This window comes from Natrix helvetica (assembly GCF_964273705.1).
Source record: "Natrix helvetica genome assembly, chromosome: 1".
NCBI classification, from domain to species: Eukaryota; Metazoa; Chordata; class Lepidosauria; order Squamata; family Natricidae; genus Natrix; species Natrix helvetica.
Genome location: NC_138548.1, coordinates 115,366,695 through 115,390,622, shown reverse-complemented (window position 1 = coordinate 115,390,622; position 23,928 = coordinate 115,366,695). Strand labels below are relative to the sequence as shown.

General features: G+C 36.6%; 1 protein-coding gene across 7 annotated transcripts in view; it reads right to left on the bottom strand.

Moving 5' to 3' along the window:
* Positions 1 to 23,928, bottom strand: part of PPP6R3 (protein phosphatase 6 regulatory subunit 3) — a 67,346-nt gene that overhangs the window by 2,548 nt on the left and 40,870 nt on the right. For 2 of the 7 annotated variants that reach the window (XM_081934120.1, XM_081934122.1), the window contains 16 exons: positions 23,255 to 23,384; positions 21,059 to 21,211; positions 19,683 to 19,832; positions 18,936 to 19,000; positions 18,146 to 18,261; positions 17,164 to 17,249; positions 15,388 to 15,474; positions 13,978 to 14,075; positions 12,108 to 12,162; positions 11,379 to 11,509; positions 9,869 to 9,987; positions 8,946 to 9,093; positions 7,961 to 8,067; positions 7,204 to 7,354; positions 3,000 to 3,017; positions 2,557 to 2,679 (listed from right to left, as the gene is read on the bottom strand). In XM_081934120.1, coding sequence (XP_081790246.1) covers positions 2,557 to 2,679; positions 3,000 to 3,017; positions 7,204 to 7,354; positions 7,961 to 8,067; positions 8,946 to 9,093; positions 9,869 to 9,987; positions 11,379 to 11,509; positions 12,108 to 12,162; positions 13,978 to 14,075; positions 15,388 to 15,474; positions 17,164 to 17,249; positions 18,146 to 18,261; positions 18,936 to 19,000; positions 19,683 to 19,832; positions 21,059 to 21,211; positions 23,255 to 23,384 — 1,737 coding nt within the window. The remainder of the gene's footprint in view (positions 1 to 2,556; positions 2,680 to 2,999; positions 3,018 to 7,203; positions 7,355 to 7,960; positions 8,068 to 8,945; positions 9,094 to 9,868; positions 9,988 to 11,378; positions 11,510 to 12,107; positions 12,163 to 13,977; positions 14,076 to 15,387; positions 15,475 to 17,163; positions 17,250 to 18,145; positions 18,262 to 18,935; positions 19,001 to 19,682; positions 19,833 to 21,058; positions 21,212 to 23,254; positions 23,385 to 23,928) is intronic. The other 5 variants (XM_081934123.1, XM_081934125.1, XM_081934121.1 and 2 more) reach the window with 5 other exon arrangements.

Genomic DNA, 23,928 nt, shown 5'->3' with positions numbered 1-23,928 from the left:
TAGTATCATTTGTCTATAAAATTGTTATAAGTACACCTCTGCATAACATAGCACACCGGTCTTTCCTCGTCTCCCACCGTAGTCACATGCTTTCTTTCCTCTTTCCCTCTTACTTGTCTATCCTTCCTTCCACCCTCCCTTCCTCCTTCCCTTCCTTCCTGCCTCCCTTCCAGTTCCCTCCTTCCTCTTTCCCCCTGCCTGCCTGCCTTCTTTCCCTCCTGCTTATCTATGCTTCCTTCCTTCCTTGCACCTCCCTCCCTTCTGCCTGCCTGCCTTCTTTCCTCTTTCCCTATCCTCCTATCCTTCCTTTCTCCCTTCCTCCTTCCCTGCCTCCCTTCCAGTTCCCTCCTTCCTCTTTCCTCCTGCCTGCCTGCCTTCTTTCCCTCCTGCTTATCTATGCTTCCTTCCTTCCTTGCACCTCCCTCCCTTCTGCCTGCCTGCCTTCTTTCCTCTTTCCCTATCCTCCTATCCTTCCTTTCTCCCTCCCTCCTTCCCTGCCTCCCTTCCAGTTCCCTCCTTCCTCTTTCCTCCTGCCTGCCTGCCTTCTTTCCCTCCTGCTTATCTATGCTTTCTTCCTTCCTTGCACCTCCCTCCCTTCTGCCTGCCTGCCTTCTTTCCTCTTTCCCTATCCTCCTATCCTTCCTTTCTCCCTCCCTCCTTCCCTGCCTCCCTTCCAGTTCCATTCTTCCCTCCTTCCTTCTGCCTCCTTCCTGCCTGCTTGCCTTCTTTCCTCTTTCCCTCCGGCGTGTCTGCTTTTCTTTCCTTCCTTCCACCTCCCTTCTGCCCTTCTTCCCTCCCTCCCTGCCAGCAGCTCCTCCAGCATCCCAGCTGGAAGCAGCAGCACAACAGTCGCCGTTACCAGGGGCGAAGGGGTGGCGGTGGCAAGATCGGGCGACCGCCGCCCCTTTGTCCCTTCCCCAACAGCGGCTGTTGCGGTGGAGCTTCCAGACGGAATGCTGGCGGTAGAGCTGCTGGCGGGGAGGCGAGCTACGCGGTGGCGAAGACGGGCGGTCCCATGCTTCCCTCCCTCCCACCCCCGCCCGAGCAGGCTTCTTGCACAGCTCCAGCCCGCGGCTCCAATGAAAATCCACAGTCCGAAGTGCTGCCACTTCCAGGCGGCATATATTATGCCTCGCCCACACCTTCGCCGCCGTTGCACCCAGATGGAAAGGGAACCTTCGCGCCCCCCTTTACGGAACCTCGCGCCCCCCCAGGGGGGCGCGCTCCACTATTTGAGAACCGCTGCCCTAACTCAACAACATTGGGTACCTAGATATTTTTCATTCAGATCACAAATTCTAACAAAAATTCACTAAATATGTAAAAGGATAGTAGAATATTTTTAAAAATCCTAATATCAATACGGAAAAGGTTAACATTTACAATCTCTGCAAGCCTTTATATATCTGAAGAAGAGCGAGCCCTTTTCTAAAGCACTAGCAATTTACAAAAAAAACTAATTCAATGAAATTCACTATAAATATTCTTTATTAAGCAGAAACTATAAATTATGGGGATGAGAAAGCTGTTGTAAATAAGTATTTTTCAATATGTTACTAAAGTACAACCAATATTTAAAGCATGTTGCATTTCTAATTGCTAGAATAAACAGTGAACATATTCATTGCTTATCATTGTAACCTATGCTCTTAGCTTATTATGGAGAAGAAAAAAAGCTTTGCCTGATCTGTGCATTTCCTATCTTCCCAGTTAGCTAAGCTGCTTTCTCCCATCTCCAAGATACATACTTAAGGTCAGACATAAGTACAAAGCGAGTTTATCAGCAGCAAACTTACAACTGCCAGAGCAGCCTTTTTTTTATTACGTCCCAGAATCAAAAGGCTGTTGCAAGCTGTTAGTACTTTGGCCAGAAAGTCTATGAAGGCTAATTCAGAGTTCTACTCCTGTAAGGACACAGTGCTCTCCAATATGCTCAGAAGTCTCTGTGCAGCTTTATCATATATGGACAAGCACATAGATAACAAGATGGTAAAATGTAGCAATGTTTAGTGTGCTAGAATCCTATAGCAGCAGTATCAAACCTTTCTGGCACCAGAGACCAGTTTCGTAAGAAAAACTGTCTTCCATGGACCATGTGTGTGTGTGTGTGTTTTGTTCCTGCGCATGTGCAAATGAAGCTTTGCTCACTCCCCTGTCACTTGCATGGCAAATGGGTACCTGTTCACAGCCTGGGGGTTGGGGGACCCCATCCTATAGGATATAGAATAGCCCATAATTCCAGGAGTCTCCAATATAGTTGAGAGCACTTTGCCATACATATTCATCTTTTCATTTATTTGTATGGTTTTCCATAAAATATCTTTCCTTGAAAGGAAGATCTATACAGCTGGGTCTACCTCATGACTACACATACCTATATTTTCTTTTTTTCCTCACCACTTTTTCCCCCCAAAAGTTTATAAGGGTGAAAGCACAGCCTATATCAGAGCCCATGTGTAAGACATTCTAGGAGCAGGTAATAAGACAAGATTATAAGCATTTCATATACATACACTGTTCATAATTTTTAAAAAATGACTTGGCAACAAGAAGTACCTCTGCTCCAGGCTGCTGCAAGTGGGCTGCGGAGCTGCAGGACTTTCTTCTCCAGCATCTGCATTCTCTTCCACCACATATTTACAAGAAGCATCTTGCGAGGTAGACAGTTTTCCTTCCTCACTAATAAAAATAAATAAATTACAGCTTTGTTTGTGCTTTAAATGCTTGTATTGCCATGCAATAATGAAAGACTTGGGGAAAAGGATCCAGAGGTCACATGCAGACAGATTTTAGAAATATGATTGAAACATGGAAAACAAGCACAAGATTGTTGTTTCTGTTGACATTCATTACTCCCATCAGTTTATGTTTATTAAAAAGGAATTGGACAAGAAAAAATGCAGGAGAGAGTAGTAAAAAAAAAGGAATAAAGAATGTAAATGATGCCCAAAATGAAAAAAATAAAACAAAAACATGAATGATCCTTTTACAGTACATACCGATAGGATTTCAACACTCTGAAGCCACAGTGAAAGGGAAGGGTGGAAAAAACAGAAAAGTAATATAAAAAAAGACTATCAAGATTTTCCCAGAAAAAAAGAATGTTTGGATCAAGTCTGTCTAGGATGCAACAAAAATAGTGGTATTGTTATTCAAATTCTTTAAACAAACTAGAAATTTCTGCTGCTAAGAACAGTTGGGATACATTTTTAAAACTAAGCTTCTTTGTGGACACCTATGGATTGATTTCACAAGCTTAATATTCAGTAATCACAGGTCCCAACTGCAGGCTGGAATGATCCAACAACAGTTTACAACCAACCTATTACCAGAAATCAGCTTCCATTTTCATGAAATAAAATAAACTGTTTTGAGTTTTCCTGAATAAAGATAACCGAAATATTTGAAAACCAGATGTTTAATGATGTGTTTTGTCCTTTTCCAGCATCCAAGAGTGCAATTCAATAAAAAGTACTCCAGAAAACAGGAAAGAAGCAAATCAGCAATCCGTGGCTTGAAAAATCTACACGAGTACTATGCTTAAGTAATCATTGTTTATATTCACAAACCAAGTTTACAAAACATCCAGAATTTGGATCACTTTATGAGGAAAGAAAAGGATATCCTAAATTAACACACACACAAAAAGAAAATATGGTGGATTTAGCACTGGTGTTTCATAGTGCACAAACTAGCCAGTGCAGAGGCATCTATTCCACTTGTCTAGCTAATGCAAGCAAACTTCCTATTTTCCATATAGAAGAAAAATCATCCATCCAGATCTGGAGTGTAATAAAACTAGTAGAGTCAAATTATAAAATAGACAGTAACTGAACAGAAAATGAACAACAAAGGAAAATGCCTTATCCCAACCACTCTATTAAGTATAATAGTCTTCTGGGAGGATGAACTGTTTCAAAGATACTTTTTTTTCCTAGTCTTATATAGCAATGGCAAGGTTTAACCCAGGATGCTTTAAATTCAAAAAGTGTTTCTCCCAAAAGCTTTGTCCTAAGAAAGGAGAAAGGAAAAAAAGCCACCAGGTTGATTGCTCTTATATTAGTTACCCTGTTTTCATGAGAAGAGGAAAAGTTCAAAGAAAAACCAATCATTCTTCATCTGTGAAAGCAAGTATCTAAAGTTGGAAATATGATAGCATTTTTTTTTAGTTTCATGAATTATTGTGAGCTTCCTAAAGTTGTTGTATGAGATTGGAGGCCATATAAGTCAGATAGATAGATGATAGATAGATAGATAGATAGATAGATAGATAGATAGATAGATAGATAGATAGATAGATAAACTGGTCTAACAATAATTTAGTCATTCTAAAAAATAAAAGATTATCTGCATTTTGAAATCTTTCAAACTAACTGCAGATACATTTAGTATTTGAAATGATTTTTGTAACATGTCAAACATTTACTGTAATTCTGGCTGCAATCTGTTCGTGGTTGGAAAGAAAAAATATGCTCCCTGCAAAAACAGGTGAAGCTGAAGTTAAAATTTCAAACCTTTGGCTTGATCTAAGAGTTGGTATTCATTCCAACTCTGAATACCTTCTGCACCCACTCACTTTGAAAATAAAATCCTTTTATTTCTGAATCAGTACAAAAAGAAAATTCACAGTTTCTTGATAATTTTGCAAACAGAATCTCTTTTGTAGAAATTAGAATAATCAATAATATTTGGGATCAGCCACTTCTGTGTAAATTTTGACTCTGAAAACAGAGGGGATCAAATCCAGATGTAGAAATGGAGGCTGAAACCAAAAATCCTGTGAGACTACAACACAATCATGAGCACTAGATGATAGAACTCTGCTCCTGAGATTCAGATTAGAACAGACAGAATAAGGCATTCTGCTTAATATTTGGTCCTTCAGTATGCCTGATTTTAAAAAAAAGCTGGCAATCCAATCCAGAAAAATACGTAGCAGCTGAAATGCCAGTCTCTCAAGAGAACATTTATTGTCTCTGGTGGATTTCCAAAGTAATCACTGAGAGCTCACAATTTAATAGAGCTGTAAACATCCTAATTAACAAACCAAAGGGGATCTGAATTATGAATGCTATGGGATTCAAGGTTCATTGCATCTCATCTAAACTGACTCAGCTTCAGAATTTGAATATTTAACCAACATAAAAGTACTATCCTACCCTCGGTTGCATTCTCATTTCTAATATATACATATTAGTTATTAGCCTGGTTATTTTCTGTTTTAACATACTGCCCCTGTAAAGTTCACTTGTAGGACGTATTTTGTTTTTTAAGCAGACTTTATAGGGGGAAAAAAGAAAACTCATCCAAGAACGTAAAAACAAATCTTGTTATGGGGATATTTACTTATAATTAAAGAATTCTGAGCCAAGGAATACATTTTGAGTACCAAACTTAATTTAACTTAATTCTTTGTAAATGTTCTGATTATCATGCCTCATATTTTCTTTATTTTAGATATACTATACTATATGTATACCGTGCCTAAGTTTTTGCTGCATTATTTCAAATATGCACTAGCTGCATTGATTGCTAGTTTGGTTTCGTATTCAATTCATGGTCTTAGTCATTACTTTTAAAGCCCTACATTGCATTGGTCCAGGACATCTGAGAAGTGGTCTCTCCCAGATGGGAAAAGCCTCCCCAGTCTGTCCTGTGCAAGAGGTCTTCTATGAATCCCATCTGCTAAGGAAATGAAACAGGCGGGATCAAGGAGAAGAGCCTTTTCTGTGGAACATTCCACCACCAGAAGTGAGAACTGGCTCCCTCCCTTTTGGCCTTCTGGCAGAGTATCAAAATCTGACTTTTTCGATTGACCTAGGGCCCGAAGGGAGGCATTCACTGCTAAAGGCAGCTGATGGAGTAAGACCTCAACCATGTCCCATCCATCTCTTGGTTCTTGTAGGTGGAGAGGGGGAGGGGGGAAGAGAGGGGGGAGAGAGAGAGGGAGGGAGGGAGGGAGAGAGAGAGAGTGTGTGTGTGTGTGAGAGAGAGAGAACGAACGAACAAACGAGAACTATCATTGTCATCTTCGTGTCATGTACTATGCCTTCACAGCATCTCTTAGTTCTTGTAGGTGGAAAGGGGAGGGGGAAGAGAGGGGGGAAAGAGAGAGGGAGGGAGGGAGTGTGAGTGTGTACGTGTGTGTGTGTGTGTGTGTGTGTGAGAGAGAGAGAGAGAGAGAACGAACGAGAAGTATCATTGTCATCTTTGTGTCATGTACTATGCCTCCACAGCAGGGAGTGGAGGCCTCGGGCCGTTTTCCCCTCCAACACCTATTGGAGGATGAAATCAAAATTGCCTGCAACACACTCCCTATTCATCTATGGAGATTCTCAGTCATCCAGGTCATGATTGTCCCAAAGATGTTTTTTCAAAAGGCAACTGGACTTTCTGGCTTTTCTTTGAAGATGTTTTACTTCTCATCCAAGAAGTTTCTTCAGAAAAACCAGGAAGTCCAATTGCCTCTTGAAAAAGCACCTTTGGGACACTCCCTATTCCTGTCATACTACAATAATAGTGATCAGTTAGTTCCTAAGCATAACTACCAGCATAGTAAAGGCCAACTTTTTGTAAACCGCCCAGATCATTTTGGCTGGAAGTTATACATTTTCTTAGCCATTGGGGTAACACTTTTTCCTTAAGGTACTGAAAGAAATCTGCAAGGGTGGGTGAGCCCCCCTTTGTATTGTGTGAGTTCAGGTCTTTTTCTAATATTCAGGTCAGAATTGTGACCAAAAAGCTGAACTGAAGAGCACATAAAACATGCTAAATTTATATAACTATCTCAAAGTACAAGTGAAGAGGGAAAAAGGCCCTTGTTGTGTGGCTATCACATCAGCCCCATGGCAGCTATTATTTTCAATAATTCATTCATAAGTAGATTAGAAAATTATTTTTTAAAATAAAAAGAGGTCAACATAAAGCACAGAAAAGACTTCAGAGGCTATGTAAGAAAAAACAGCAACTATCAACTTAAAATTAAAAATCTGTCCAATGATATTCAGTGAAAATAGGAATACCTCATTTGATTAAACTTTTAGCACTCACAAAAAAATAAAATCATGTTTAAATCTCAATTTCACAGAAAGCTTGTGCCAAATTCTTGTTTTAAATGGTTTGAGAATGCAACCCCAGGCCACCTTTCAATATGGTTAATGAAAACTCTTCAAACTTACAGGGCAGCAAAGTTTAATGCCTCACCTTTTGAAGACAGCAGTCTCAGTTTTAGCGTCTACAGTAAGGCTAAGAGTCTCCTTCATGCTGCCATTCATTACTGTTTCAGTCACTTTATCTGCATTTTCTGTATCATCTTCTCCATCAGAACCAGCTTCCATTGCGATACTTCCTACATCTGAAAAAAGAATTCGAACAATGAAACTGGACAGTTACTCTTTTATTTTGTATTTTATATCTGTATTACTCTTCTATTCTGTACTGAGCTGTAAAAAACTGTCAGCAATAAGGAGAATAAACTTTTATATATTTAACTGATTAGGAGTAAACTCTTATTGAGAGCTTACTGTTACAGTAGCAACTCTGGATGACAAGTAAGAATGGGGAGATGGGCAGCATAAATATTTAATTAAAAATTAAAAATTAAAAAATAATTAATTCTGTTTAAAGCATCAACAAAAATCCAACAAAAATAATAATGAAAGTCGTCAGAACCCATGTCAGAGAAATGATACTGTGTGGAATCTACAAACACTGATAAAATCATTGCCAAGTTCCCTTAACATTTTCTTTTCACTTTCTACCAAACTGGGGGAAACCGTCTTTGCCCAAGCTGTACTGACGGAGCCAGGATTTCATAAAAGATGGCAGACTTAGGGATATAGCAGACACAACTCCAGAGAAGGATCAATTCCAAGTTCCCGTAAAATGGCATTCTCACATCAGTGGAATATGTTGAGTCTAATGCCACACATTATTAATCAAAATCATCCTGAGCTCTTACTTTCTGGCTGGGTCACAAGGGCAACTTCATTTGCATTCAGAGGATCCACTGGTTCGGTGTTGGTTTCCATTTCCACAGGTGAATTACTTCTCAAAGACTCTTTTGCACTTTAAAAACAAAAGTAAGATAAATTGATGAATCACATTTTCACTTATTATCTGCAAGGAGTACACAGGATATAATTCAATTGGTCACTTCTGTATGATAATGGTAACTATTTGGAACAGGATTCTAGAGTATACTTGTGCTTATATAGCAAATAAAGGCAATCGAAACATCAATGAGCACTTGAGACCTTATAGAAGTTTGTATAAATTCTGAAAACTAAACTATCCTTTCTTTGAACCTTCACCTTTCAATTAGGACAGGGAAGAAAAAGAGATGGCTATTCAGCTACAGATTTATTTTTTAATCCAGAAAACAAAAGTATAATGTTCAGCAGAATGAGATGCAGAAAAAAGGAGGATAATGGTTGAGAAGAGGATAGAGAGAAAATGAAGAGAGAAAAACTTCTTGAAGTGCCAGGGAAGAAAATGTTAGTGCTGCTTGTTTTATCCTATTATTCAAGATTTTCTGTACAGAAATGAAATTTGCAACAAAATTAATGAGTCAATGAAGTTAGGTTTTAATTTTAGAGACTGAGATTTTCTCAGTAAAATAATTCTTTTTGTAGGGGAAAAATACTACAATTCTGCACTTTATTGATGAATTTCTGCAATGTGGTTTGAGGATGAGCGACAAAAAACTGACTTGGGCCTCGAATAATGGCAACCATTTTTTTTCTCAAATTGCACAACAGATAGTTATTTTTCACCTAAACATGTTAATCTATTACTTCAGCTGCACTTTTAAAAGATGCCAAAGCAAACTAATGAGCTAATGCTTTCATTTCAAATATAAAATATGTGAAAATAAAATATATGGGTTTTTTTCTTGTTTCTTTAATTTCATTTGTAGGTTTTGCAGGAATAAAAAACTTTCCTACCTTACAGTGAAATCTGAAAAGGAAGCCCAACCAGTTTCTTTTGCTGGCATTGGTTCTTCTGTGCTCCATACATCAGATCCAACAGAATCCAGATTAGTGCCATGTGTGGTTTCCATAGGAACATCAAAGTTAGCTGACCAATTAGGTGCTGGGGGGAAATGTAACATTACAATTATATTATTTTCTAATACTAAGCCTATAGCAAGGCAGCTTGTTTAAGTTTTAAACAAAGTCAGAGGGAAAATTTGTCAACTGTTATTACTTCTATGAATACTGAGAAAAAATAGAATCATTTACAACTAGTCATTCTCCCATTACCATATTTAAACAACTCAATTTTACAAAAATTCCGTGCCTTTTTAGAATATACCTCTTTACATTTTACACAGGTTCATTTGTAATGGAAAATGTCTACAGATTGTCTTTCACAGCCACCTGCTACAAGCCAAAAATGCCAAGAGAGGAAGGGGTGGTGCACAAGTTCCTAAGTTCCTCTGTACATCCATATATTGTCCTTGCATTGTGGATTGGATTGGATTGGATTGATTAGATTTATATGCCGCCCTTCTCCCAAGGACTCAGGGCAGCGTACAGCATTAAAAAACACATAGTACAAAAGTTAAAAGGAAATTAGAAACAGTCCAAAAAACAAACCCAATTTATATAACACAATTGTGATATATTAAATGTTGAGAGTTTGGTCCATCTTGGTCCAACTGAGGCAGCAACCATAATAACAGAAGTGATGTAAAATACTTTTATTTTTATGGAGTTAACGTGAGGAAGTAGAAATAATGAAAAAAAAAGAAGGCCAAAGGCTTCCACTTTTTTTTTTAACACATGAAAAAAAATCCAGTAAGGACAGTGCAATACCTGCATCTGAATTTGAATGCATGAGAAACTGTGTGAAAAAAGCTACTTACTTTCATTCAAATCTACTTCCATCTTGTCTTCTGTATTGGTGCTTGATTCAAACAGGTCTTGCTTTGTTCCATCCTCTTCCTCAGAATCTGTACTCTCTTCACTGTCTGTACTGCCTGAACTTTTTATTTTAATGAGAGAGACATATAACATGAATTTTCTCCCCTTCCCTTATTACGTAACCATTTTTAAAACTTTAAAACTTTGGAGGATTAAGAATAGATGAAGAGGTCTGACTGATTTCCTCCCCCTTGTTCATTAACATTAAATAATGCTACAAAGAGGACTTTTTTTGCTGAACTCATGGTTGAACGTCCACCGATTTTAACGCCGTTCAATAGTAGAGTTTTCAGAAAATGTTTTACAGTGTGTTTTGCCTTCAAACAAGCAGAACAGCTTTCTTCTATTCATTAAAGTACACAACCTTTTTCAGGCTTCATCATGAGCCTACAGGTTTCAAGAGTCACACTGATAAACTGGAAAACTATGAATACAATTACAGTGTATTTAAACAACATAGCAAAGCTAGACATTCTGTTATGTTTGCCACTTAGATAATATCAATCCAAAGGAAACATACAGATGGACTCTTGTAAAGTCACTAGACCCTCGAATGAAAAATCCAGTTATTTAACAATTTTAGCCAGGCATTTCTGGGTAGTGTATGTAAATAAAATATAACTAAACTATATAAACTAATTTTAAAAATTGGGTTGAGCCTTTAAAATTACATTAGCAACCTATTCAACAAAACCATTCGATGCCAGAGTCCAAGAGCCAGGTCTTCACAGCCTTCTGAAAGACTAATGAGGCCACCACAGAGGGGAGGGGCAGACTCTTTCCTAAAACAGATGTCATGACAGAGAGGTTACGCTTTCTGACCTTACCAGGTGACACTGCCTCACGGATGGGACATGCATGCCCGCTCTATCAGAACTAACGGAAGCAGCAAAAACAATTGGGATAGGTAGTCCATGGTTGATCTGACCCATGTCATGTAGATATTTAAAGTGACAACCAGACCTTGACTTTGCATCTGGAGGCCATCTAGGAGCCAGTGTAGCTCATGTAACCTTAGGAGCCATTTCTTTTCATAAGAAGGAATTTATAACTTACTTGACTCTACTGAACATCTTTTTTATTAGATGTGATAAACTGTTAATGGTAAAGCTCAAGGAAGTAGGTGGCCGACTGAAGCCTCCTTTGTATTAATTTTAAAAGTGATCTCCAAAAAATCTGATCAGACACTATCCTAAATATCTTGACAGATTAAATTAATGAATTTAAAGTATCCAAGTCCATGTCATAAGAAACTATGAAGGGGTTCTGTTTTCAGCTGTTATATTTCAGAAGGCCTCTAACCACTGGGCAACATAAAAAGTAGGCAGTGCTGAAGGTCAAAATTTGCTTTGTCACCTACATTTCTGCCAGAGGAAATTAGTAGAAGATCGTGACTAGCTATCATCATCAACAACAAAATAAAATTTTCCTGCTAGAGTATTTGAAGATTACCTGGATCTTCTCTGAGATTCTGGAGTAAAAGCAATATGTTTCTCTTCCCAGATATCTTCTTCATCAGAGCCACCATCATCAAATTGCTGTATTCTCTCCTTGCAGCATGCTTCAAACAAAGCAATATTGCCCTGGACATGTGAAAAAAAGCATTATTAATAAATACTGACTTTCTCATTCATTATGCACTGTCTGTTATCCAAATATGTGTGGGTGCATATAGGCAAAAGCCTCCTAAGGTTCAAAAACAAGGTTCAAATAATTTTCTGTAAGTTGGACGAAGTTTTCATGTCAAACGTTTCTAATTATCCCTCCCTCCAAACACTTGCTTGCCTGATCTCTGATCTCAAATTAGACTTAATAGAGAGAGAGAGGGGGGAAAAACATTAAAATAAGAACACAAGAATTCCAGGTTTTCCTGCTCTCTGTTGTGTCCTTCTGAGGTAAGTAAAATGAGGTCCCAAATTGTTGGGGGCAGTAGGCTGACTCTGTAAACCACTTAGAGAGGTCTGTAAAAGCACGGTGAAGCGGTATATAAGTCTAAGCACTATTGCTATACAAAATGTTTCTTCTAATTATTCCTTCTGTAAAGAATGCAGGAGTAGAGTTTCTATTGTTAAAATTATACTCTTTTAAAATACACCAGCAGGCTGTGGAGCAGGCTAGTTCTCATTCAGAGATATGTAATCATTTTCATTTCTATTGAGGGTAAAATGGAAAAATACTTACACTTTCATTTGTATTGAGGGTAAAATTGATGTCTGATACCCGATCAAAAGAAACACTGTGAACAAAGTACAAATTTATGCAGTAAAACAAAAAGGAAGTATCACTTTATAGGATATACTGAAGTACTTAATTTAATAACTTTACGTATCTAAAAAAAAACAAACCAAAATTTTAGTACAGAATTTTAAGCCTTTTCAAATAGCCCATATAAATTACTTGAAAAAATGAAACTTGAATCTTTTTTTCAGATCGTGATAAACTTCACGCCTAACACTGCTTCTTCCTTTATTAAGAAGAGTATATCTTTATTGTCATTGTACTTAAATACAATGAAATTGGTATCTCAAAAGGGAATGCATACCTTCAAAATATTTTTACCTCTGAGGGTGATATGAAGTAGCCAGGTTTAAAAATTATGCATTGCTTCAAACACGCAAGTCATCGCAATTTGCATATATGATTAACAGTTAAATAGAGCTTGCAAAGGATTCAACTTATGCGTCTGTTAGTAACTATAATATGTCAAGGTGTTCTACATTACATCTTCAAAGATGAGCAGGAAGCTTGATTGCTAATATATTAAGCTAAAAGCTCTTTAAACAAGCTCAAGTAGGACAAGGATTAAACTCACTTGTCTCAATGACAGGCATCACTTCTAGCAGTAGTATTCCCTTCAATAATGTGATAATATGGACACTCTTGGATAATTCTATGGGAAGGGAAATGAAATAATCTATGTTGCTACCAAACTACTTCTGGATGTCAGCAGAAAAACAATGTTAGGTCCACCATTCCAAGAATGGTTATGCTCAGACTGTCAGAAATGTTTTCAAAATTAGAATTTTAATATGCCAAAGTTCTGATATGCAATATTTGCATTCATGTTGCTGGATCTGGGATACAGATTTTGATACAGATTCTTGGAATGTGTGCAGTTACATTGATGCATTTCATAAATCCAAATTAAAACAGAACACTACATAATCCAAATTACTGAATTTCAAATGCATAAGTTAAAAAAGGCATAAAGTTGTTTCTTGCCCATCTTACACAAAAGCTGCCATCTTATGCATTTGGAAATCATTATTTAGCTATTTACTGATTTTAATTTAATTTGTGAAAAAACATCAGAATGTGCATAAACATTGTGTTAGTTGTAGGTTAGCTTTTTGTATGAGCAATTGCTTATATGTAGCTTGAATTGTGCTTTTAAACATTTTAATTGTAGGGAACTTTTAGCAGTCAATTTACCCATTTTATTACTGAAATATACCAAGAAACTGATAACTTGCCTGAATAATTTTCTCAGAACAAATTAAGAGATAGCAAAATTTAAAAAGTCATAATGTATAATATAGTAGGTGATAGATGAAAGTTTATTTCAATCCAACTGAATTCATCACCTAAGGAAAAACAATTTTTATACTACTAATACTACTAACTACTAATTTATTTTTACTTATTTATCATATGCGTGTAATTGCTCATCCCACATGAAAATGAGTCTGTGGTTCTAAATACAGAGATATGGGCCCCATAGAATATATCCATTATTCAATCCCAAAGGTATTTTTCAAACCAGGTCGTGATATATCCCAAGTTCTAGAACTTATCTTGAAACTTAAGAGAAAGGAACTCATAAAATAGAACAAAACTTGTTTTATTTTAGTTAGGGTCACACTTTTTTTTTTTTTTGCTTTTTAAATTAATTACAAATTAATGAGATTTCTTTTGGAGTATACAAAAAGCATAAATATCTATGGAACGAAACTAAATAAACAGTATTTTATTGTTTTTAGGGGTAATGAATAACCACTGTGATGCAAGACATGGAAAACAAAAATAACTTTTAAAATAGGACTGTACTTACTTGCCGATGTCATCTTGATCAGCAAACTTCTCATCGTTGAAGCCAAACTGGTCAATAAAATTGGACGTCATTTGTTGCATCTGATAATCAGAAAAGGCCTGGCAATCCCAGGACCAACGACAGTGATATAATGATTCTAATAATAGTCTAAATACTATTTGCCCAATTTGCTCCAGAACTAATACTTTCATTAATTTGCGTATCATATGTGTGTTCGTGCACACGCATACATATACCATATATGGATAGGGCTGTTTTGTCATTATCAGATGTATGTAATTTGGGAGTTTAGGGGGTCACTGTTTTATAATTGAGTATTAAAATTGCACCTGATGGCACCACCACTAATCTCATTAATAGATATAAGGGGGTTTATGTTTTGTTTTGTTTTGAGAGTGTCACTATTGCTTTAAAAAAAACCAGTTTACAAAACTAATCCTACCAGAATATTTGGTAAAATGTAAGAAATGTGGAGAGAAAAAAGTTTTTTCTAGAATTACACTTAAAGTGAATCTCTTGCATCTTCTTCCCAATACCTAAAGTTTGACAAAATTCCTATTTAAGGATACAGCCAAAGGTAAGTGACTGTATCCCCACAGTGAAATCAGGAATGATATGAAACTCATTACTGCCTAAAACTCATTTAACACCATCTCTATGTATTTACATGCATAAAACAAAAACCTATCTTTTTTTTGGCATATTTTGATTTTCTGATCTAGGCAGTTTGATGTTTTTGACTCTTCGATTGGATTATTTGTATGAGCTTCTTCTAGACAATGAGTAGTTTTTAATATGACACTGAGCCCTGAAGGACTATTAGAGAATTTACTATAATCAATATTTTTTGTAGATCAGGGCTTTACGGTTATGTGAATATTTATATTGCTTTCTAGTCCATGAGAAGACAGACTACGAGTGCTCTGCTATCCCATAGAAGAGAGCCTAGAATCCAGCACTGAGATCCTATTGACTCTAAAAGAAATCTTAATTCCATCAGAGGAAAATATATGTAGTTGAGAGTTGAACTCTGGGTTCCTTGGTGCTCCCTGACTTGTTTGTTTGCTTGCTTATGGTTGTATGTTGCTTAAGCTATACTTTTAGAACATGTTCCCAAATGTCTAACTTGACTACAAGAAACAGGAGGATTATCTTGGTTGCAAAAAGTTGTTGGAAGAGGTTGACCCATAATGTAGTCAGTTTTTCTTCGCTTGTGTTACCCAGAGGCTGGACAGGTCAACAGGTTAGATGATGCCTAAGGTCACTTCCAACTCTCTATTTTATGAAATTGGTTTCTCTTCTTAAATACAATAATACCTTACACAACTGCAAAATCTGAAAGTGAATCCCTTATCAGAAGCTTTTAGCAAAATAATACATGCAAACAGTAAAGCTTAGAGTTTAACTCACTTCTTGCAGTGAAGAATCTTGTGAAAAACCAGTTTCTTTAAAATCAATTTCATCATCGCTGGATGAATGAATGTGACAAGTAGTAACCTAGTGGAAAGGTAAGGAATTCAGGTTAAAAAAGTTCTGAATAAATATCAGTTACAAAAATCCATACTAGTTATCCTAGACTTAACAATTGTACATTTAATGATGGTTTAAAGTTACAAGTCTTCTCAAATGTGACTTATGATCTGTCCTCAAAGTTATGAATGCTGCACCACTTAATGACTGTATCACTTAGCAACAGAAATTATGGTCCCAATTGGAGTCGTAAATTGAGGACTACCTTCATAGTAATAAAACTGGAAAAAAAACACAAGTATTTCACTATGTAGAAAAATTAATTGAAACATAGCCTCACCCTATCTAACTTGGATTCAACTGACAAAAACCTCCCTGGAAGATAGTTACAATCTACCGTTTCTATGAAATTATTGATAAAATATGAAACTTTTAATTTTTAGAATTATTTTCTATATTGCTGTAAAAGTATTTTGTTTTGGATCCTTCCTCAAAAATAGAGTTCATTTTAAATTTTAAATTACAGACACATTTCCCTTAAATTCATACAGATCCTGATAGTTCTCTGCTTGCTGTATGAGATAAAAGTAGCATATAGAATTAAGTAATAGACTATTAATTGCTTTTCAATCAATTCAAATCCAATTATTGGGCAGATTATAAATAATACAACATCCAAGGTAATAGAATAACAGAGCTGGAAGGGACCTTGGAGGTCTTCTAGTCCAGCCCCATGCTCAAGGAAGAGACCTTGTATCATTTCAGAAAATCTCTTCTTAAAAACCTCCAAGTGATGGAGCACTCACAACTCCTGGAAGCAAGCCGTTCCACTGATTAAGAACAAGCTAACGAATAAAACTCACATTTACAAATCGAAGTAGAATTATAGCACTAATCAATATATTTCAGTTACTTCTTGATATAGTTTCCTATCTTTGTGCACAACTATAGAGAAAAATAGTTGGCAGCAATATTCTGTTCAAGCAGAGATACTTCTCTGCTTGCTCAAGTCATCTCTAGATCCAAAACCAGCAAAAAGCTAGTGTCACACAGGAACAAGCGACCTAATTAACATTTGACAAAAGAACAAAGAACATAGATCTTTAAGTGGATGAAAACAGTTCTTATGTTAAATTCTGCACTTAAAAAGCATTTGCACTATGCTTGCTCTTACAACAAAATCATTATACCTGCAGGGCAGCTTTATTTAATGTATATTGAACAAAATATTAAACAATCATATTAACAGATGAAATGTATCTCACATAGCTCTAAAGTAGAATGGTAAACAGATTAAATAAGAAACTAGGATTAGAATTGGCACTCTGGATAAACAGACTTATAAAATAAGTTAATGAACCCAAGGGAAAAAAATTAGGTTACGAAATTGTAATTTTTTTGTAATACAAACACAAGAAGTGGCCAGTAACTCAGAACCAAAGAAAGAAGGCCTCACCAACAACAAAAATCCAAATGAATAGAGTGCAGAAAAATTAACATAAGTGAAAATTTAAATTCTGTCTAATAAAGAAGGAAGTGGGATTCAGTGGTTTTGGGGAATGATTAATATCAGCAAAATGAAGCTGTGATCTTTTAAATCTGACATAAAAATAATAGAATGAGATATCTACTGTTATGATTGCTATTATATGCTGTTTTCATTTTGTAATGCAAAAACTGCAGTTAATTTCTCAAATGCCATCTTATAAAACCTACTAAGTCCACTGTGTTTCTCTTGTTGGTTTCGCTTAACGGGTTTGTGCAGAAAGATTCCCATCGTTCCCTGACTTCTTCTGGAAGTTCTAGAAAGTCCAAAAAGAAAGAAAAACGCAATATCAAGAATGTAGATTGACATCATTCCAGGTACCGTAGATTATTTTATATGTAATTTAGAATTTTACTAATAAATACATATTATTAAAAATATACACATTTATTTCTCAAGGTAATTAGGAAACTGCTACATTGCATTTGCTATTTGTATGCAAGATTTTAAATTTCAAGTTATAACTTCAGGAGAGAATTCACAGCTGTATGTCACATTGGAAGTTTGGTGTAGTGGTTAAAGTGTCAAGTTTAAAAGTGGTAGACTGTTGAGTTTGTACCTTAGATACAAAGCCAGCTGAGTGACCTTGAGCCAACTCTCAGCCCCTGGAGGCAGGCAGTAACAAACACTTCCAAAATAATGCCAAGAAAACTGCAGGGACTAGTCCAGGCAGGCACCAGGAGTTAACGCTGACTTGAAGGCACCAAAATAAATAAATAAATAAAGCCTGTATGATTTGGATTAATTATTCATCTTTCACAATAAAATGTAACCTCTGCAAGTGTTCAAAAATCAAGCCAAGCAGAGGACACATTGAAGACATCTTCTATTTTTGGCTTTTGGGGGGTTAAACAAAAACTCACGAGAAGTAATTTTAAATCTCTTCATCTAAACTTTGTTACAACACATCATGCAACTATTAGCTTAGACATGTGTTTACATTATTCATCCGGACCCACTGAGAGTAAAAATCAAATTGATCAAATCTGACGTTTGCTAAGTTATCACACCTAGAAGTAGAATACCTCACATCCTATTGGGAGGGTGGGTGGGGATGACATAGCGGATACAGAAAAACATGGTAAAAGGAGCCTATGAAAATGTGAATTCCACTGACATAAGGCTCAGTAAGCAAAAGTACAACGGGATTACCTTTAATAAGTTGCTGCACCAGTGTACAGTTTGGCCCTTTATCAGTACTGTGCACAATGCAATTTGCTATTCTTGTTAAGTGACCCATGTAGCCATAACGTCTTCCGCCTTCAGCTCTGCAAGAGTTAAACAAAGTTAGTTAGTTGTTCAATTATAGGATTTCTATTTTATAGACTTGTAGAAAATGGAACAAAAACAAAGGCTGATTCAAGCAGCATACAATGGAAAAATAGGTCAGTTAAAGACTAGCAACTGCACGCCAAAGTTCATTAGCTTTACGTTTGGGGTTTTCTTTTTTTGATAGCCTGCAGCAGTGCTTCATTTATGATTTAGTCTAGAACTGCAATGGGTGAATTCAGTAAGAAATTCAAATATATTGTGCAAAACATGGAATTATGATAAAATATGACAGCTTAATCCTCCACATAAAAATCTAAGTATTTAAACAGCATTCTGCATTAAAGCATATTCTTCTGGTTTAGTTTCAATATACATTTCTTCTATGACTATAATTATATATGGGAAAGATAGCCAAAACATAGAGACAAAAGTGCACAAAAGTGAGTGCTTAATTAAAGCAAATATAATAAACAGTGGAAATAAGGAGAATTAACAAGCTTATTTGTTCTCATGGAGGGATCTCATACCCCAAAGAGTCACAGGAAAAAGAGGTGTATGAAATTAAGAGTTTTTATAAAATTGCTAATTATAGCTAGGATGTAAATCGATGTCTGTGATACTTATACTGCATCTTAAAGGTACAAAGTTAGAAAAGTTTCTGACTACTCACTGTTTCTTTTCATTCATATCCCATGCTTCAAGTATTCGTTCTATTAAATGGCACTTAAGGAAAAGCTATAGAGAAAAAAATTACTGAGTTTTGCAGAAGAATTAAAAAACTTGATCAAATAGTAAAAAGAACTATTTATCACATCAGTGACTGGCTAGCCACCAAACTGTACAGTGCAAAAAGCACTATTTTTCCAACACACTCACTCTCACTCACTCTCTCTCTCTCTCCCCCTCCCTCCCTCCCTCTCTTTCTCTCTCTCTCTCTCTTCAACCCTGCCATTTGATTTTCAATGTTTAATGGAAAGAATAAAGATTAGACTCAAATTAACTACATGCTGCAATTATATTATGTGTTCTGTCCTCAATAAACTGCTTAACTGTTTACAGTTTTAGAGACAGATTTTTTTGCCGGGGGGGGGGGGGGGTCTCTATGTAACCTGACAAGACGAACTAGGTGCAGTTTTTATGAACGGGAAATAATCGGCAAGGATATTTCTTGCATTTTTGCTTCTATCCTTGCTATAAAATCTGTTAAAAAATAGAGGTACATGAAGTCTTGGAGTGGAGAGGTTATTATACATTAGAATCCTATTAAAATATAATGCTAGCATGTATTTCTTTATTCTGCCACTCACTTATTATAGTTGTAATGTTCTCAAATATAGTTGAAATTATTATTTAGTTAGAGAACTTACTACCACTGTACATAAGTGCAGCAATGATTAAGAACAAAAAAATATCTCACGTGTTTCAGCAAAAGGTTGCCTCTTGTGGGATCTGGATCTGAGACTGTACCATTTTCTGTGCTTTCAAAAGGACTTGCAAGAATCAGTGCAATACAAATTTCTACTTGAGTATGCAAAAAATTGTTCCACGTGTATTTAAAAAACATGTCCTGCCGGAGAAAAATAAACAGGAATCAGAAGTATCCATACCGCTTACTAAATATGTTTGGATATTTTTTTTCTACTGATAAAGTGATTTTAAAAATGTTCTTCCTCATTTAAAAAACCTCTCAGATATTCTTTATAACAGGATTGTCAAACTTGCTGTTTGCGGGCCGGATGTATCATGCGCTGGCAGCCCCCCAATATGTCAAGTGATGACATGAGTTTGACACCCCTGCTTTATAATAATGAAGGAAGCTGAACTCAGGGCTTGCCAGAAGCAGCAACAGAAATCTTAACCACCCTTTTTGTCAGAATTTGTTTAACGTAAGGATTATGGAATCTTTTCAGTAATGTGTGTGTGTTTGCATGTGTGTGTGTGTGTGTGTGTGTGTGTGTGTGTAAAAGCGTATATTAGTTAGGCCCTCCACCAATGTTGATTAAAAGACTTGGTATATTGAGTATGAATTCAATTGAGTATGAATTTGCACTACATATATCAGCTGCTGGAGCAATCAATCAAGGGGGGAAGGGAAGAGGAGACTTGAAGTATTTTTGAGCCAAGTGTCTGAATAATGAGCCTTTGGGTTAGTTATTGTTAGCTGCTCTGAACTGGCCAAAATGAATAAAAGGAGGGAAATAATAATATTCAACTGAGTCTTTCAAACAGACAAATATCTGCCATGTTACAGCCCACACTTAGATTAAATGTCAGTTAAGTGTCAATTCTTTTCATTCCATTTAATATGAAACAATAAGATGTACAGCCTCTCAATTTTTTTGAATAAATTCTCCCATCAAGGGTAACGTTTTAAATGAAAATATCCCAATTTCCCCTGCACTGCAGGGAATAGGTTTAATACAATAATATGGTTACTATTGTGTCTTCCCCATGAGTTACATACATTTAGTCCTGGACTTCAGGGACACTGTGAAGACTGAATGTTTGAGAACCAGCCATAATTTCCCCTCATTCAGAATCGTCACTAATTTGAATGGTCACTGAAGGAGTGATCCTTAATCGAGGGAGACCAGTAATCCAGCTGAGATTGGGGGTTGAGCTCAGAGGCTGTGCAGTCTAGCACTTGGAAGTCAAAAGTGCTTCTGTTTTTATCTTTCTTTTCATACATTATTGTGAGCCTCCTAGAACCATTATATGCAATAGGCGTTCATACAAATCCTGTAAGTATTTAAGTAAGTAAATAAATAAATCTAAAAATATGTGTTTTCTTACCAGTATAACTCCTATGCTGTTCAGCTCTATAAGTTCCTGGTTGACATTGTTCGTATTTGTCTGCAGAAGGCTGGATATTAACCTAATCACATTTAACCTGGTATTCCCTACTGGTGGATCCAGTACACCCCATGTTGTCTTCATAACACTTTTCTATACAAATAGAAGAATGCAACATTTAAAATAGAATTCCAACTCCTGAAGAAATATTTAAGTAACAGGAACATAATTCTGTGTTTAGTATAATGCTTATGTAATTTTATTCAAAGGATTATTTTCTATAGTTTTATGTTCTGGAATACTGAAAATTATTTAAGTAGACTATAGTGTTTTCATAAGCTGTCAATAACAAAAACCTGTCTTCCAAATACTTAGGGTTGTACTTCTATTGCAAAGGAGGGTTTTATTTTTTTAAGCCAAACCCAAAGATCCTTTCACAGTTATTTGATTCTGCAGGGCCTTTGGAGAATATAAATTGAGGAAATACATTTGTTGTTTTGATTTTCTTAGACATGTGTAAGCACTAGGAAAAGAGTAGAAAGTTTTGCTTTCTCTAAAGTGCCATTATTAAGGAAAGGAGGTGCAATAGTTAGCTAGTTGTGTTGAAAACCAAGAAAGTAAGATATAGTAGAGACAGAGTTATGTAATAGAGCGGAAGTCATATTCCCAATTGCTCAGACAATCAAAGCATGTTTTGCACTGGATGCCTCAATTACATTACTGAAACAAGGGAACCTCCTCTAATAATTCCATACATCTAAGAGTTCTGATATCTGGCAATGCAAAAATCTCCACAAACCATTTGACTATGCACCTGATGGTGAACCTATGGCACGTGTGCCCAAAGTAGCATGTGGAGCCACATCACCTGGCACATGTGGCAGCACCTGTTCCTCTTCCAGGTTTCTGGCATGCATGAAGATGCAACGATCAGCTGGCCTTTGTGTGTGCGGCAGTGCCGGAAACCAGAAGGGCTGGTCTTCTGTTTTCTGCCGTGAATATGTGCGCTGGCCAACTGTTTGGCGTGTGCACAAGCACGGCAGTAACTGGAAGACCCGCTGACTGGGGCGCATGTGTGCAACAGAAACCGGAAGTGCATTTTCCAGTGTGTGCATGCCTCCATGGCAGCTCCTCTTCCTGGTCATGGCCCAGACAAGCACACATGGCCACATAAAGTGCTCCCTTTTCGGCACTTGGTGCCGCACGCACATGCACTCGGTGCCAAAAAGGTTCACCATCACTGGACTATGCTATTCCAAACAACTGTGTAAGTCATGGGTGTCTAACCTTTTGGCTTGCCTGAGCCTCAATGTCTTGGGCTCCATATAAAATAGGTAATATCCCGGGTAGTTAATGTACATAAATGCCACTAAAAATCAAAGAATAATGACTCCAGACTAGATACAAAATCAACTTCCAGTGGAGGTAGTGGGTCAATCATCAGTATGTCAGTTTACACATACTTGGGATAAACATATGTCCATCATATGACAACAATTAAAAATTAAAATAAAATATTTAAAAATGAAAATAATAAATAAATAAATTAAACAGAAAACAAAAAACAGACAGACTCAAACGGTAGACTCAAAGGACCACTGGGTCGTTTTCTTCTGTCAGTTTTCTATGTTTCTAAGCACCCCTCACGTGAAAGACACAGGTGAAGAGATGGTCCCTTGGATACCTGGTCCCAAATGGAATCAATCCTCAACTAGTTTCTTCCAGTTGTTCTCTACCATGCTTGGAGGACTTGAGGATCTCTCAGAGGAGTCAAGGTAAAGGAATAGCTACAAGCCATGATTCTTTACAAAAATATAACATTTCATTGTGCCCCCCGCTCCCGATGCTAGTAGTTTCACCTGTGCCTCCTCAGCCTTCTTAAATTCACAGCCCTAAAACAAAATCTAAGGAAAACAAACATTGACTAGCTACCCAGGTAATACACACTCAGATCTGCTGGTTAAGTTCCAAGGAAACCTGAGCTTTTGTTATGTGAGCAAAGCTAAAGCTAAAATACCACCAGTAACCTGAAACAGGATTATGTTGATATATACAGCCTTACTGAAAGCTAAGCCAAGGTGTCAACCTACAAAAGGGAATTCACTTTCAGATTAAGCAAGATGGCACATATATTCTTGCTCTAGAAGTCACAAAACTGAATCAATCTATTTACACCGAGTTGGGTGTTTTTCTTACTTTGGGTGGTTCCAGGAGCAATTCGTGGAAAGATGAAAGTCGTGCTTTTATGGCTTCTAATACACTTTTATTGACTGAGTATGTTGAGTGGTTCATACCTGGAGGGCAAATCTCTATGTGACCTTCAAATCTGTAACACATACATAAAAAGAAAAAATGTTTGCCTATTAATACAGTAAGCAAAGCTATTGAAAGATTATTTTTGCTACCATCGGCACTATCAAGCATGAGCTTTTTCAATTACAAGTTCAAATTATCTTTTCATCTTCAGAAAACTGCTCACCACAACGTAAGAACCATTCAACCTTTTCTAGATATCAAAGCAATATTTTCAGACAATGAAATGAGCTCAAAGCTTTGTTGCGTTATATAAAGGCTTTTTGTTGCGTTATATAAAGGGTTTATTGGCTATTCCAAATAGTAGGTTAACGCTTAACATAATTCATATTTGCAGGATTGTATTAACCCCTTGATTAATTCAGTTACATCGTCATGGAAGAAGTATACATAAATATTAGTTTGAAAATACGTATGGCAGCCTGCGTACAACAGGCTCACTACCATAAAGCTTTGCTGTATTATGAACAAGAAATCTTTGGCTATATTCAAAATAACTGGCTCAGTACCAGGATGAACAGAAGATCTGTTATCGTTATCAATGCAAACTTCAGATT